Source organism: Dendropsophus ebraccatus, chromosome 5, assembly GCF_027789765.1.
Source record: "Dendropsophus ebraccatus isolate aDenEbr1 chromosome 5, aDenEbr1.pat, whole genome shotgun sequence".
Taxonomy (NCBI): Eukaryota; Metazoa; Chordata; class Amphibia; order Anura; family Hylidae; genus Dendropsophus; species Dendropsophus ebraccatus.
The window spans coordinates 1,528,144-1,541,357 of NC_091458.1; the positions used below are offsets into that span (position 1 = coordinate 1,528,144).

A 13,214-nucleotide genomic window follows, 5' to 3' on the forward strand; every position below is an offset into this window, starting at 1 on the left:
AGAACATGTAGAGTTAATAATGGGGCAAGTCCTGTATGATCCCATCCTCTAAGCATCAGACATGCGGTACTCACCATATCCATTTCTGGCAGAGACACGTTCATCTCTCTCTGAACCTTAGTCAGAAAAACCCATTTCCCCTGAAATGTGACCCAAAGGTTCACAACTTGTCCTGCAAATAAGAACAAAGTGAGGATGTGAATTCTCCACGTTCTCCGCACACTCTCCTCTTACCCACATCAACCTCCATTCGTAGTTCCATCAGACTTCATGTGAAGAAAACCGCATCATACTGGGTGATTCTTCCCATCAAAACAGATGGACCCAATTATAAGTATTATGAGTCCATCGGGTACCACCGTTGTCCTTAACTCGATGGATCTGCCGCCACCACCGCCACCATTGTTTCCATTGTAAATCATGGCGGCAGTGTGAACGGGGCCTACAGCTGCCAACGTCAGTCCTGCCACCACTCACTGCACCTCAAGTGGACTTCAGAAAAACTTACCAAGATTCTTCAGCTTTTGGATCCATCCTGAGATTTCATTGTGTCGAGCCGCAGAATACGGAGAGCTCCTGATGGTCTTAAGAGACAGCAGACTATCATCAATGAGACTGCAGAGAGAACGTGTATCTGTAGGAAAGAGGAGAAGACCGCTATGTAGATGAAAACTCTATTGAGAGCTCAACAATGCCTGAATATTGTGAGACTACCGTAATGTCTCTTAGAAGGATGGAACATAGAGGAGGATGGATCATAGAGGAGAATGGATCATAGAAGAGGATGGATCATAGAGGAGCGTGGGTGATAAAGAAGAATGGATCATAGAGGAGAATGGATAATAGAGGAGAATTGATAATAGAGGAGGATGAATCATAGAAGAGGATGGATCATAGAGGAGCGTGGGTGATAGAGAAGAATGGATCATAGAGGAAGATGGATCATAGAGGAAGATGGATCATAGAGAAGGAGAATGGATCATAGAGGAGAATGGATCATAGAGGAGAATGAATTATAGAGGAGGATGAATCAGAGGAGGATCAATCATAAAGAAGGATGGGTCAGAGAGAAGGACAAATAATAGAAGAGGATGGATCATAGAGGAGGAGGATTCAAAACACATAAAATCCAGAAAAACACTATGCAACAAAAAGGTTTCAAACTACAGCGAGATAGAAGTGATAGAGCCCATGGTATATACAGAAAGTGGTACTGTCAGGAACTCACCTGACCTGGCTCCTGCGGCGTCTTCCCCAGCCTCTGCTCCGGCGGCCGGCTCGAGAACGCGCCGGAGCTCCGCCCGCCGGAGCAGAGTGACGTCACGGAGACCCGACGGCGTCCCTAGTAACCGGGGACGCCGCGGTCTCACGTGACAGTCAGTCAGCTGACCGGTCAGCACAGCTGATGCGGCTCGTGCGGGCTGAGTGGCAGATCGCTCTGCCACTTGGTCTGCAGCACCGCAGCTGCAGTGATTGCTGGATCAGGAGACCGGACCAATCAGTGTCTGGTCCGGGCTCCTGGTCCAGTATAAAGTAAAGTGAAAGCCAGCTGGTAATTGCTGGCTATTAGTTGTTCTGATCCCAGCTCCCCTTGTCCTTCTCCTGCGTATCCCGTCCTAATCCCTTCTGCCTGACTGCTCGTGTTGTGACCTCTGCCTGACCTCCGACTATCCCTTGTATTTCGATTTTGTACTGCGTTGCCTGTGTGGTTTGACCCGGCTTGTTCGACTATTCTTTATTGTGTTTGTCTGTCCGTGCTGTTCTGTGTTTCACTTACGCAGTGTAGGGAACGCCTTCGTGGTTGTCCGCGACCGTTTAGGGTCGGCCGAGGCAATTAGGCAGGGCCAGTGGTGGGTTCAGATTCAGGGCGCACTGTCTCTGTCCTGTCTGTTCTAGCCTGTCCTGACAGAATAGCCAGCCCTTACCGCCAATTGCCTCATGGACAACCGAACAGCCCTGACTAACATTGTGGACCAAATGCAGCGACTCAACACGATGGTTCAGGAGCTCGCTGTAAGGGTCCAAGAACAGGAGACGGCACCCCGACAACTCACGGTGACCTCCTCCACACCTCCTGAACCACCTGTTCAACTTCCTGATTAGTTCTCGGGGGACAGGAGGAAATTCCGTGCCTTCAGAGAGGGGAGTAAGCTGTATTTTAGGTTACGCCCTACTTCGTCTGGGGATGAGGTTCAGAGGGTGGGCATCATCATGTCCCTCCTCCAAGGACCACCACAGGAGTGGGCATTTTCCCTACCATCTGACTCCCCTCACCTACAGAGCCCCGACCAGTTCTTTTCCGCCCTAGGTCTATTGTATGATGACCCTGACTGTGCAGCTAACGCTGAACGACAGCTGACTGGGTTGAGACAGGGCCGACGTCCAGTGGAGGAGTACTGCTCAGAATTCCGGCAGTGGAGCGGTCTCTCCACGTGGAACGATTCGGCCCTCAGATATCAGTTTCGAGTGGGTCTCTGTGACAGACTGAAGGATATGTTGGTGGCATATCCTACTCCTGACTCGCTTGAGGACAGCATGACACTAGCCATCAGGGTTGACCGACGACTCAGGGACCGACAGAGAGAGAAGGGTACCCCTGACCACCCTAGAGCCCCTGTATCACCGCTCTCACACCCCAAATCCTCTCTCCCAGTCTTACCACCACCCGAAGAGCCGATGCAGGTGGATGCCACCGATGCTAAAGCCCGACGCGCCCATCGCCTGCAGAATAATTTGTGCCTTTATTGCGGTAAAGCAGGACACCAAGTTCGGCAATGCCCTTCCAGGCCAGGGCCACCGCCGGAAAACTTCAACGCCTGAGAGATTGTCGAAGGGGTCTCTCAGGCGCACAGGTAACCTTCAAAAATAAGTTGTTAAAAGTATTAATGGGTACGCCCAAGTTGATTCTGGATCCTCAACCAACTTTGTTAATCCTATGTTTTTTTCTGGTTTGGAGGTATGTCCCCTGTTGCTCCAGCGTCCTATTAATGTCACTGGAGCAGATTCTGCCCCTTTTGCCCAGGGAAGTGTACGTTATGTGACACCGTGTCTTGAGGTCAAGGTGGGGTCTGTCCATGTGGAGAGACTCGACTTCTTACTCATGCATAACTTGTCATCTGACGTGATTCTGGGGTTGCCCTGGTTGGAGACTCACAACCCTGTCTTTGATTGGCCCAACAGGGAGCTGGTACGATGGGGGCCTGGATGTGCCTCCCACTGTAATGCTGTGTCTCTTGCGGAATGCTCCTCCGGAGAGGGGGAGGTTCCGGAATTTTTATCAGACTATGTTGATGTGTTCGACGAAAAAGCAGTAGAAGAATTACCACCACACAGACCATATGATTGTGCTATTGAGCTACTTCCTGGGGTCAAATACCCTCGAGGTCGGATTTTCAATCTGTCCTGTCCTGAGAGGGAAGCTATGAGGGAATATGTAAAAGATAGCCTGCGTAAAGGTCATATACGCCCATCTTCTTCTCCCATGGGGGCGGGGTTCTTTTTCGTTTGGAAGAAGGACGGGGGTCTCTGTCCCTGTATTGATTACCAGGAGTTGAATAAGATTACGGTTAAGAATCAGCACCCCTTGCCATTAATTCCTGATCTGTTTAACCAAATCATAGGAGCTAATTGGTTTTCCAAGGTAGACCTGAGGGGAGCATACAATTTAATCCGCATCAGGGAAGGTGATGAGTGGAAGACCGCATTCAATACCCCAGAGGGCCATTTCGAGTATCTCGTCATGCCCTTTGGGTTGTGCAATGCTCCGGCCGTCTTCCAGCATTTTGTCAATGATGTTTTCCGTGAGTATCTGGGACGGTTTGTTGTGGTGTACCTCGATGACATTTTAATCTTCTCCCCAGATTGGTCTTCCCATGTGTTGCACGTCCGTACGGTAATGGAGCTTCTCAGACAAAATAATCTGAATGCCAAGTTGTCAAAATGTCAGTTTGGTCTCCAGGAGGTCTCGTTCTTGGGTTATAATATTACTCCCCATTCGTTTAGTATGGACCCGGTCAAGGTGGCGGCCATAAAAAATTGGGAAAGACCTAACAGAGGTTATTAACCCAGTAACTTTCAGGCTTAAACTACCATCGTCCCTAAAGATTCATTCGGTTTTTCATAAAGCCTTGCTGAAAAAATATGTGCCACCAGTGTTTCCGTCACCTCCTCCTGCTCCGCTAGTCGTCCAGGGTGAACTGGAGTATGAGGTAGAGAGAATTCTAAACTCTCGGTGGGTGCAGGGTTCATTACAATACCTAGTCCACTGGAAGGGTTTTGGACCAGAGGAGTGTACATGGGTGGCAGTTAGAGATATACACGCTCCTCAGTTAATCCGACGATTTCATACCCAGAATCCGTCTAAACCCGGTCCAATGGATAAGGGTCCTGAGGCCCCTCATGATGCAGTTACTCAAATCTGATACTAGGATAGAGTTTCAAAACCACTGTAATCCAGAACAGGATATAGATCTGAAAATCCACCACAAGAAACGAGCAGCCTAGAAGGGGATTCAGTAAATACTAATACAAACATCTCAGGGTCATCCTTACACCGAGTAGATAACACCGAACAAGGAAGAGAGGACCTAGAACCCTTCTCAAAGTCGGTCCAAGGATGCCCAACCAAAACCATGACCAATATTAATGAAAAGGAAGGGAAAACCCAACAGAGCCCAAGATGGGCAACCATACTGAGTATGTTCACCCCCTCAAAAGGGCAAAAACGAACAAGGGGAAAAAAGGGGCCCTCAGTTACCAAAAAGAGAGAGAAGAACCACAGACAAAAACCCACAGCTTCCAAAGGGGATTTAGTGAAAATATTTAAAGCAACTCTGTACCCACAATCTGACCCCCCCTCAACCACTTGTACCTTCGGATAGCTGCCTTTAATACAAAACCTTTCCTGGGGTCTGTTCGACAGATGATGCAGTTATCGTCAAATTGGCGTGACCTAGAGTGTCTGTGCCCTAGCATTGCAATGCCCCTCCGTCCCTCCTTCATGCCCTCCTCACCATTAGGAATGCCCCGGGCAGTATTTTTCCTATTCACCACCTGTCTGGACACTGCACAGGGGCCTTAACGATCCAGCACATGTGCAGTGTTCAGACAAGTGGTGATTAGGCGCAATCCTGCCAAGGGCCTTCTTAAGACCCAGTTCACACTGAGCAAAAAACGGCAGAATTCCGCGGTGGGGCAATCAAATTGTTTAGGATAGTGAATGGCTCTCCATGTACCTCTCAGTAGTAATTGATGGCTTTCAGATTCCTTTTCGCCTCCTTGTCATAGTCGGCAAAATCTTGAATAACTCAACCCCCCCTTCCCCCCGTCAGCTGGCCCAATTACCATGTCCTCACTGTTCCTTAGGCATATTAGGGCCCCACACTCTTCTTTTGTAAGAATACCTTCTCTATATAGTCCAGTATTTTGTTGTTTTTTGGTAGATGTTTAAAATCCTGACAGACTGTGTCTTAAAAGTCAGAATGTTTTTTTGGGTGATCCCCATTGTGTGGAAGCTTATTGGTGGTGTCTGTCCCTTTGCTTTCTTACTGGTAGTCAGGACCTATATTTCTAAGGGTTTTTATAGCGAAATGTCTCTTTGGTCCGTTTTCTGATACACTGATGTAGGTCAAGGCGTAACCCAAAGGCCCCCACCTCATTTTCAGCCCCTTTTGGAGGATATTCATTTCTTGTGAAGTTAATAGATGTGAAGATTAGAGCGACTCTGTACCCATAATCTGACCCCCCAAACCGCTTGTACCATCAGATAGCTGCTTCTAATCTATGCTCTGTCCTGGGGTCCGTTCAGCAGGTGATGCAGTTATTGTCCTAAAAAACAACTTTTAAACTTGAAGCCCTGTGTTAAATTGGGGTGGCCTAGAGTACCCATGCCCGAGGCCTGCGTCCGCTCCCGTCTCTCTCTCCACTCAAAGAACTGACATGTCACTAAAGAGCGGCGGGAGCGGACGCGCACGCCCCTCCCATTCACTCACTGCAGGACACTAAGCACGGCAGGATTCTGCAGCCGAGAGCTCCACCACAGAATTTCACCATTTTTGCTCAGAGAGAACGGGGCCTAATGATGAAAAGGGCAGGGAGGACAGAAGGAGAGGAGGTGCAGACCTAGGGCATGGGTACTCTAGGCCACGCCAATTTGACACAGGGCTGCAAATTTAAAAATAGTTTTTTAGGACAAAAACTGCATCACTTGCTGAACAGACTCCAGGACAGAGCATGGATAAAAAGCAGCTATCCGAAGGTACAAGCAGTAAGGGATGGGGGGGGGGGAAGAGATTGTGGGTACAGGATCACTTTAACCCCTTAAGGACCAAGCCTATTTGGGCCTTAATGACCAGACCAAATTTTGGAAATCTGGTATGGTTCACTTAATCTGCTTATAATTTTATAATGGTTTCATACATCCAAGCCACTTTAAGATTGTTTTTTTGTCACATCTTGTACTGTATTCCAGCAGTAAAAAAAAAAAAGTTTAATATAATTTTCATATATAGATTTAAAAAAAAAGAAAACAATGTGAACAATTTTCAAGATTTTTCTTTTAACTATAATATATAACATATAATATTGCACTTATATATGTACTTTCTGTAGAATTTATTTACTATACATATATTTCCATCTGTTTCCTTTGTTTTGGCATTAGTATTGAACAAAAAAAAAAGAAAATTACTGAAATTTGAAAACTCACAAAATTAACGATACTTTTTTAAAATTGGGAATAGCATTTTGATTCCTGCATCAAGCTAAGTTTCAGAGGCTTATACGTGTCAGAACAATAGAAACCCCCCACAAATGACCCCATTTTAGAAACTAGACTCCATAAGGAATTCATCTAGGGGTAGAGTGGGTATTTTAACCCCACAGTGTTTGGACAAAATTAACGCAAAGCAGGTGAAAGTGACAAAATGTTATCCCTTTTAAACGCACGATAAGGAGAAAAGGCCCCCCTAATATATCGCCCCATTTTCTGAGTTCAGAAATATCACTATTGTGCCCCTAACTCAATGTTCCAGAAGTACCTGAACAGCAGTTTGGTTTTTTTCTTTATAAAGGCCCTTAAATCTATCAATTTTTTACCATCGGTCAGTGCCACGTACCACCTGACACACGATACATCAATGGGTACGCCAGTGGCACCATCACATGCTAATTTAGTCATGGGTATTTTTAAGACCCCCATATTAAGGCGATCCCTGAGAGAATGTTATCGCTTACAAGTGATATATAGACCATCTCCTTTTTCTATGGAAGGGGAGGCCAGTATATCAGTGACAACACGCGGGGTATCACCCTGACCACTAAGTACTAAATCCAGATCGAGTTTTTGGACTACTTTATTTCTCATAATGAGAAGGAAATTGTGGCCTCCACTTTAAGAAAGTAGATTCAAACAGCTAACTGTCCTTCACAAGTGGCCAATGGAAATTAAATATCCCATATAGACAGTATAAAAGAATAAGGAAAATTCTACGGTGGATAGGGGCTTTTAACATACAAGCTAATATCCTAAAAAAAGTGTTTAATAAAAAAAGTTACCCCAAAAATTTTTTTAGAAAATGCTTCTAAAAGGACGTCTGGGTTAACACAGGCCAAAAGAACAGCAAATCACCTGAAAAAATAAACCTTCAATAAATCCCATCAAGAAATACAAAAAATATTAAAGTAACACTCGCAGCTTCTCAAACTCAATGCTTCAAATCAAAACAACAACAACCTACAGGAAAGCAGCCACAACCAAACCTACAGGAAAGCAGCCACAACCAAACCTACAGGAGAGCAGCCACAACCAAACCTACAGGAAAGCAGCCACAACCAAACCTACAGGAAAGCAGACACAACCAAACTTACAACAACCTACAGGAAAGCAGCCACAACCAAACCTACAGAAAAGCAGCCACAACCAAACCTACAGGAGAAAAGCCACAACCAAACCTGCTGGAAAGCAGCCACAACCAAACCTACAGGAAAGCAGCCACAACCAAACCTACAGGAAAGCAGCCACAACCAAACCTGCAACAACCTACAGGAAAGCAGCCACAACCAAACCTACAGGAAAGCAGCCACAACCAAACCTACAGGAAAGCAGCCACAACCAAAACCAAACCTACAGGAGAGCAGCCACAACCAAACCTACAACGACCTACAGAAGAGCAGCCACAACCAAACCTACAGGAAAGCAGCCACAACCAAACCTACAGGAGAGCAGTCACAACCAAACCTACAGGAGAGCAGCCACAACCAAACCTACAGGAAAGCAGCCACAACCAAACCTACAGGAGAGCAGTCACAACCAAAACCAAACCTACAGGAGAGCAGCCACAACCAAACCTACAGGAAAGCAGCCACAATCAAACCTACAACAACCTACAGGAAAGCAGCCACAACCAAACCTACAGGAAAGCAGCCACAACCAAACCTACAGGAAAGCAGCCACAATCAAACCTACAACAACCTACAGGAGAGCAGCCACAACCAAACCTACAGGAAAGCAGCCACAATCAAACCTACAACAACCTACAGGAAAGCAGCCACAACCAAACCTACAGGAAAGCAGCCACAATCAAACCTACAACAACCTACAGGAAAGCAGCCACAACCAAAACCAAACCTACAGGAGAGCAGCCACAACCAAACCTACAGGAAAGCAGCCACAATCAAACCTACAACAACCTACAGGAGAGCAGCCACAACCAAACCTACAGGAAAGCAGTCACAACCAAACCTACAGGAAAGCTGCCACAACCAAACCTACAGGAAAGCAGTCACAACCAAACCTACAGGAGAGCAGCCATAACAAAACCTACAGGAAAGCAGCCACAACCAAACCTACAGGAAAGCAGCCACAACCAAACCTACGACAACCTACAGGAAAGCAGCCACAACCAAACCTAAAGGAAAGCAGACACAACCAAACCTACAACAACCTACAGGAAAGCAGCCACAACCAAACCTACAACAACCTGGTGGTGTCTATCCACGGATCCTCAGGGGTTAAAGTGCACTGATCCTAAAACCCACGGTCACATATCATAAACAGAGAAAGCATAAATATATAAATACAATTCTCACTGAAAGCTGTGACGTAGGTGCACTAAATGCTCTGTTTTACCCTATCAGCAAACAGAGACTGGACTAAATCCCACGGTCATGTACCATAAACAAGAAATGCAACGATAAATACCCTTCTCATTAGAAATTATGACGTAGGTGCACTAAATACTCTATTTTGCCCAATCAGCAAACAGATAATAGCCATTCATGGTTGTAAACTAAGGAGAAAAATGTGATAATACAAAAGATGGCTCAGCCGAGCCTCTTACTCCTTCCCCTTAGGACTGGTGTCCGGCCTCCATTGGGGCTGCAGTGGTATACCGCGGGGTGTTGAAGATACCTGTGTGCCGCCTGGACAGTGCTCCTTAAATGCCTCTCCCTCATCATCAGTTGCCGGCTGGTGCCTTGATTGTGCTTCCGGTTCCAGCCACATGACTCGTCACATGATCGCATGCGTCATTACGTACGTGGAGCGCCGATGCGTTCCACCGTGCGCTCCACCCATTTGGATCCTGCGCTCACATGACCAGTCACATGATCGCACTCATCATTACATCCGTGGAGCGCCGATGCGTTCCACCGTGCGTTCCACCCATTAGAATCATGCGCTGCATTCCAGCGCTACGTTCCTTCATATTGAGATGGTTACACTTGTCTCCATCTCACTAGTATCAACTCACATGAGCTCCATTACAATGCATAAATGCTAGAAGTATTATTTTAACTACCTTACTAGTCAAACTGAAGAATACAGGGTAGTGTATTGATACATGCCCCAATATTTCATTAATAGTGGTTTCAAAATGACATCTATTATAATAATAGGGGATTGGAGGGGGGAGAGAGAGAGGTGGTCCCTGTCCCTTGTATTAAACCCTCCCTACTAACCCCTATTACCTCCTACCTATCTACAAGCGGAGCTACCGCCCTAGAAAGGGCGACCCCGCGCTGGAACCTATCCCTCTTACGCCCTGCTATACATTGATTTTCTAAAGGGACCAATCTAAGACATCGAGGGAGGGAAAGGTAGGGTACATGATCTAGATACAGCAAGGGAAAGGGAGAGAGGCATCGCAGGCACACCCGCCCAGGACGACAGCACAGGAACCCATATATTAGGCCCCCAGGCCGTCTAATTGATGATGACAGATGTCAACATCATACTCCTCCTGAGTCTATCATCCCCCCATCCACCATCACATTATCATACTTATTCAGTTATTGCATGCTGTTGGGGGGGGGGGGGGTGATGGTATTATTATTAAAAAAAAAAAGGAAAGACGGCATGAGCATTCCTGCTCCATTGCCAATATTGACTGGTTAGCCTTAATTGACATTCCATGTGACACTATTGTATTCAAAAACTAACGAACAAACCTAGAACAACCTACAGGAAAGCAGCCACAACCAAACCTACAGGAAAGCAGCCACAACCAAACCTACAGGAAAGAAGACACAACCAAACCTTCAACAACCTACAGGAAAGCAGCCACAACCAAAATTACAGGAAAGCAGCCACAACCAAACCTACAGGAGAGAAGCCACAACCAAACCTGCTGGAAAGCAGCCACAACCAAACCTACAGGAAAGCAGCCACAACCAAAACCTACAACAACCTACAGGAAAGCAGCCACAACCAAACCTACAGGAAAGCAGACACAACCAACCCTACAGGAAAGCAGCCACAACCAAACCTACAGGAAACCAGTCACAACCAAACCTACAACAACCTACAGGAAAGCAGCAACAATCAAACCTACAGGAAAGCAGACACAACCAAACCTAGAACAACCTATAGGAAAGCAGCCACAACCAAACCTACAGGAAAGCAGTCACAACCAAACCTACAGGAAAGCAGCCACAATCAAACCTACAGGAGAGCAGCCACAACCAAACCTACAGGAAAGCAGTCACAACCAAACCTACAGGAAAGCTGCCACAACCAAACCTACAGGAAAGCAGCCATAACAAAACCTACAGGAAAGCAGCCACAACCAAACCTACAGGAAAGCAGCCACAACCAAACCTACGACAACCTACAGGAAAGCAGCCACAACCAAACCTAAAGGAAAGCAGACACAACCAAACCTACAACAACCTACAGGAAAGCAGCCACAACCAAACCTACAGGAAAGCAGACACAACCAACCCTACAGGAAAGCAGCCACAACCAAACCTACAGGAAACCAGTCACAACCAAACCTACAACAACCTACAGGAAAGCAGCAACAATCAAACCTACAGGAAAGCAGACACAACCAAACCTAGAACAACCTATAGGAAAGCAGCCACAACCAAACCTACAGGAAAGCAGTCACAACCAAACCTACAGGAAAGCAGCCACAATCAAACCTACAGGAGAGCAGCCACAACCAAACATACAGGAAAGCAGCCACAACCAAACCTACAGGAAAGCAGACACAACCAAACCTAGAACAACCTACAGGAAAGAAGCCACAACCAAACCTACAGGAAAGCAGCCACAATCAAACCTACAGGAGAGCAGCCACAACCAAACCTACAGGAAAGCAGCCACAACCAAACCTACAGGAAAGCAGACACAACCAAACCTAGAACAACCTACAGGAAAGAAGCCACAACCAAACCTACAGGAAAGCAGCCACAACCAAACCTACCGGAAAGGAGCCACAACCAAACCTACAGGAAAGCAGCCACAACCAAAATTAGAGGAAAGGAGCCACAACCAAACCTACAGGAAAGCAGCCACAACCAAACCTACAACAACCTACAGGAAAGCAGCCACAACCAAACCTACAAAAAGGAGGCACAACCAAACCTACAGGAAAGTAGACACAACAAAACCTACAGGAAAACAGACACAACCAAACCTACAACAACCTACAGGAAAGCAGCCACAACCAAACCTACAGGAAAGAAGACAAAACCAAACGTTCAACAACCTACAGGAAAGCAGCCACAACCAAACCTACAGGAAAGCAGCCACAACCAAACCTACAACAACCTACAGGAAAGCAGCCACAACCAAACCTACAACAACCTACAGGAAAGCAGCCACAACCAAACCTACAGGAAAGCAGCCACAACCAAACCTACAGGAACGCAGCCACAACCAAACCTACAGGAAAGCAGACACAACCAAACCTACAACAACCTACAGGAAAGCAGCCACAACCAAACCTACAGGAAAGCAGCCACAACCAAACCTACCGGAAAGGAGCCACAACCAAACCTACAGGAAAGCAGCCACAACCAAACCTAGAGGAAAGGAGCCACAACCAAACCTACAGGAAAGAAGACACAACCAAACCTACAACAACCTACAGGAAAGCAGCCACAACCAAACCTACAGGAAAGCAGCCACAACCAAACCTACAGGAAAGTAGACACAACAAAACCTACAGGAAAACAGACACAACCGAACCTACAACAACCTACAGGAAAGCAGCCACAACCAAACCTACAGGAAAGAAGACACAACCAAACCTTCAACAACCTACAGGAAAGCAGCCACAACCAAACCTACAGGAAAGAAGACACAACCAAACCTACAGGAAAGAAGACACAACCAAACCTACAACAACCTACAGCAAAGCAGCCACAACCAAACCTACAGGAAAGCAGACACAACTAAACCTACAGGAAAGCAGCCAAAACCAAAACCTACAACAACCTACAGGAAAGCAGCCACAACCAAATCTTCAGGAACGAAGACACAACCAAACCTTCAACAACCTACAGGAAAGCAGCCACAACCAAACCTACAGGAAAGCAGACACAACTAAACCTACAGGAAAGCAGCCACAACCAAAACCTACAACAACCTACAGGAAAGCAGCCACAACCAAACCTACAGGAAAGAAGACACAACCAAACCTTCAGCAACCTACAGGAAAGCAGCCACAACCAAACCTACAGGAAAGCAGACACAACTAAACCTACAGGAAAGCAGCCACAACCAAACCTACAACAACCTACAGGAAAGCAGCCACAACCAAACCTACAGGAGAGCAGCCACAACCAAATCTACAGGAGAGCAGCCACAACCAAACCTACAGGAGAGCAGCCACAACCAAACCTACAGGAAAGCAGCCACAACCAAAACCTACAACAACCTACAGGAAAGCAGCCACAACCAAATCTTCAGGAACGAAGACACAACCAAA

General features: G+C 46.5%; 1 protein-coding gene across 7 annotated transcripts in view; it reads right to left on the minus strand.

Annotated features, from left to right (window-relative positions):
* Nucleotides 1–13,214, minus strand: part of DNHD1 (dynein heavy chain domain 1) — a 135,116-nt gene that overhangs the window by 24,727 nt on the left and 97,175 nt on the right. For 6 of the 7 annotated variants that reach the window (XR_011363107.1, XM_069969284.1, XM_069969285.1 and 3 more), the window contains exons 20-21: nt 509–634; nt 75–172 (exon numbers count right to left, since the gene is read on the minus strand). Coding sequence is in view for 6 of the 7 variants with exons in the window: in XM_069969284.1 (XP_069825385.1) it covers nt 75–172; nt 509–634 (224 nt within the window). In the remaining variant the exon portion in view is untranslated. The remainder of the gene's footprint in view (nt 1–74; nt 173–508; nt 635–13,214) is intronic. The other variant, XM_069969288.1, reaches the window with a different exon arrangement.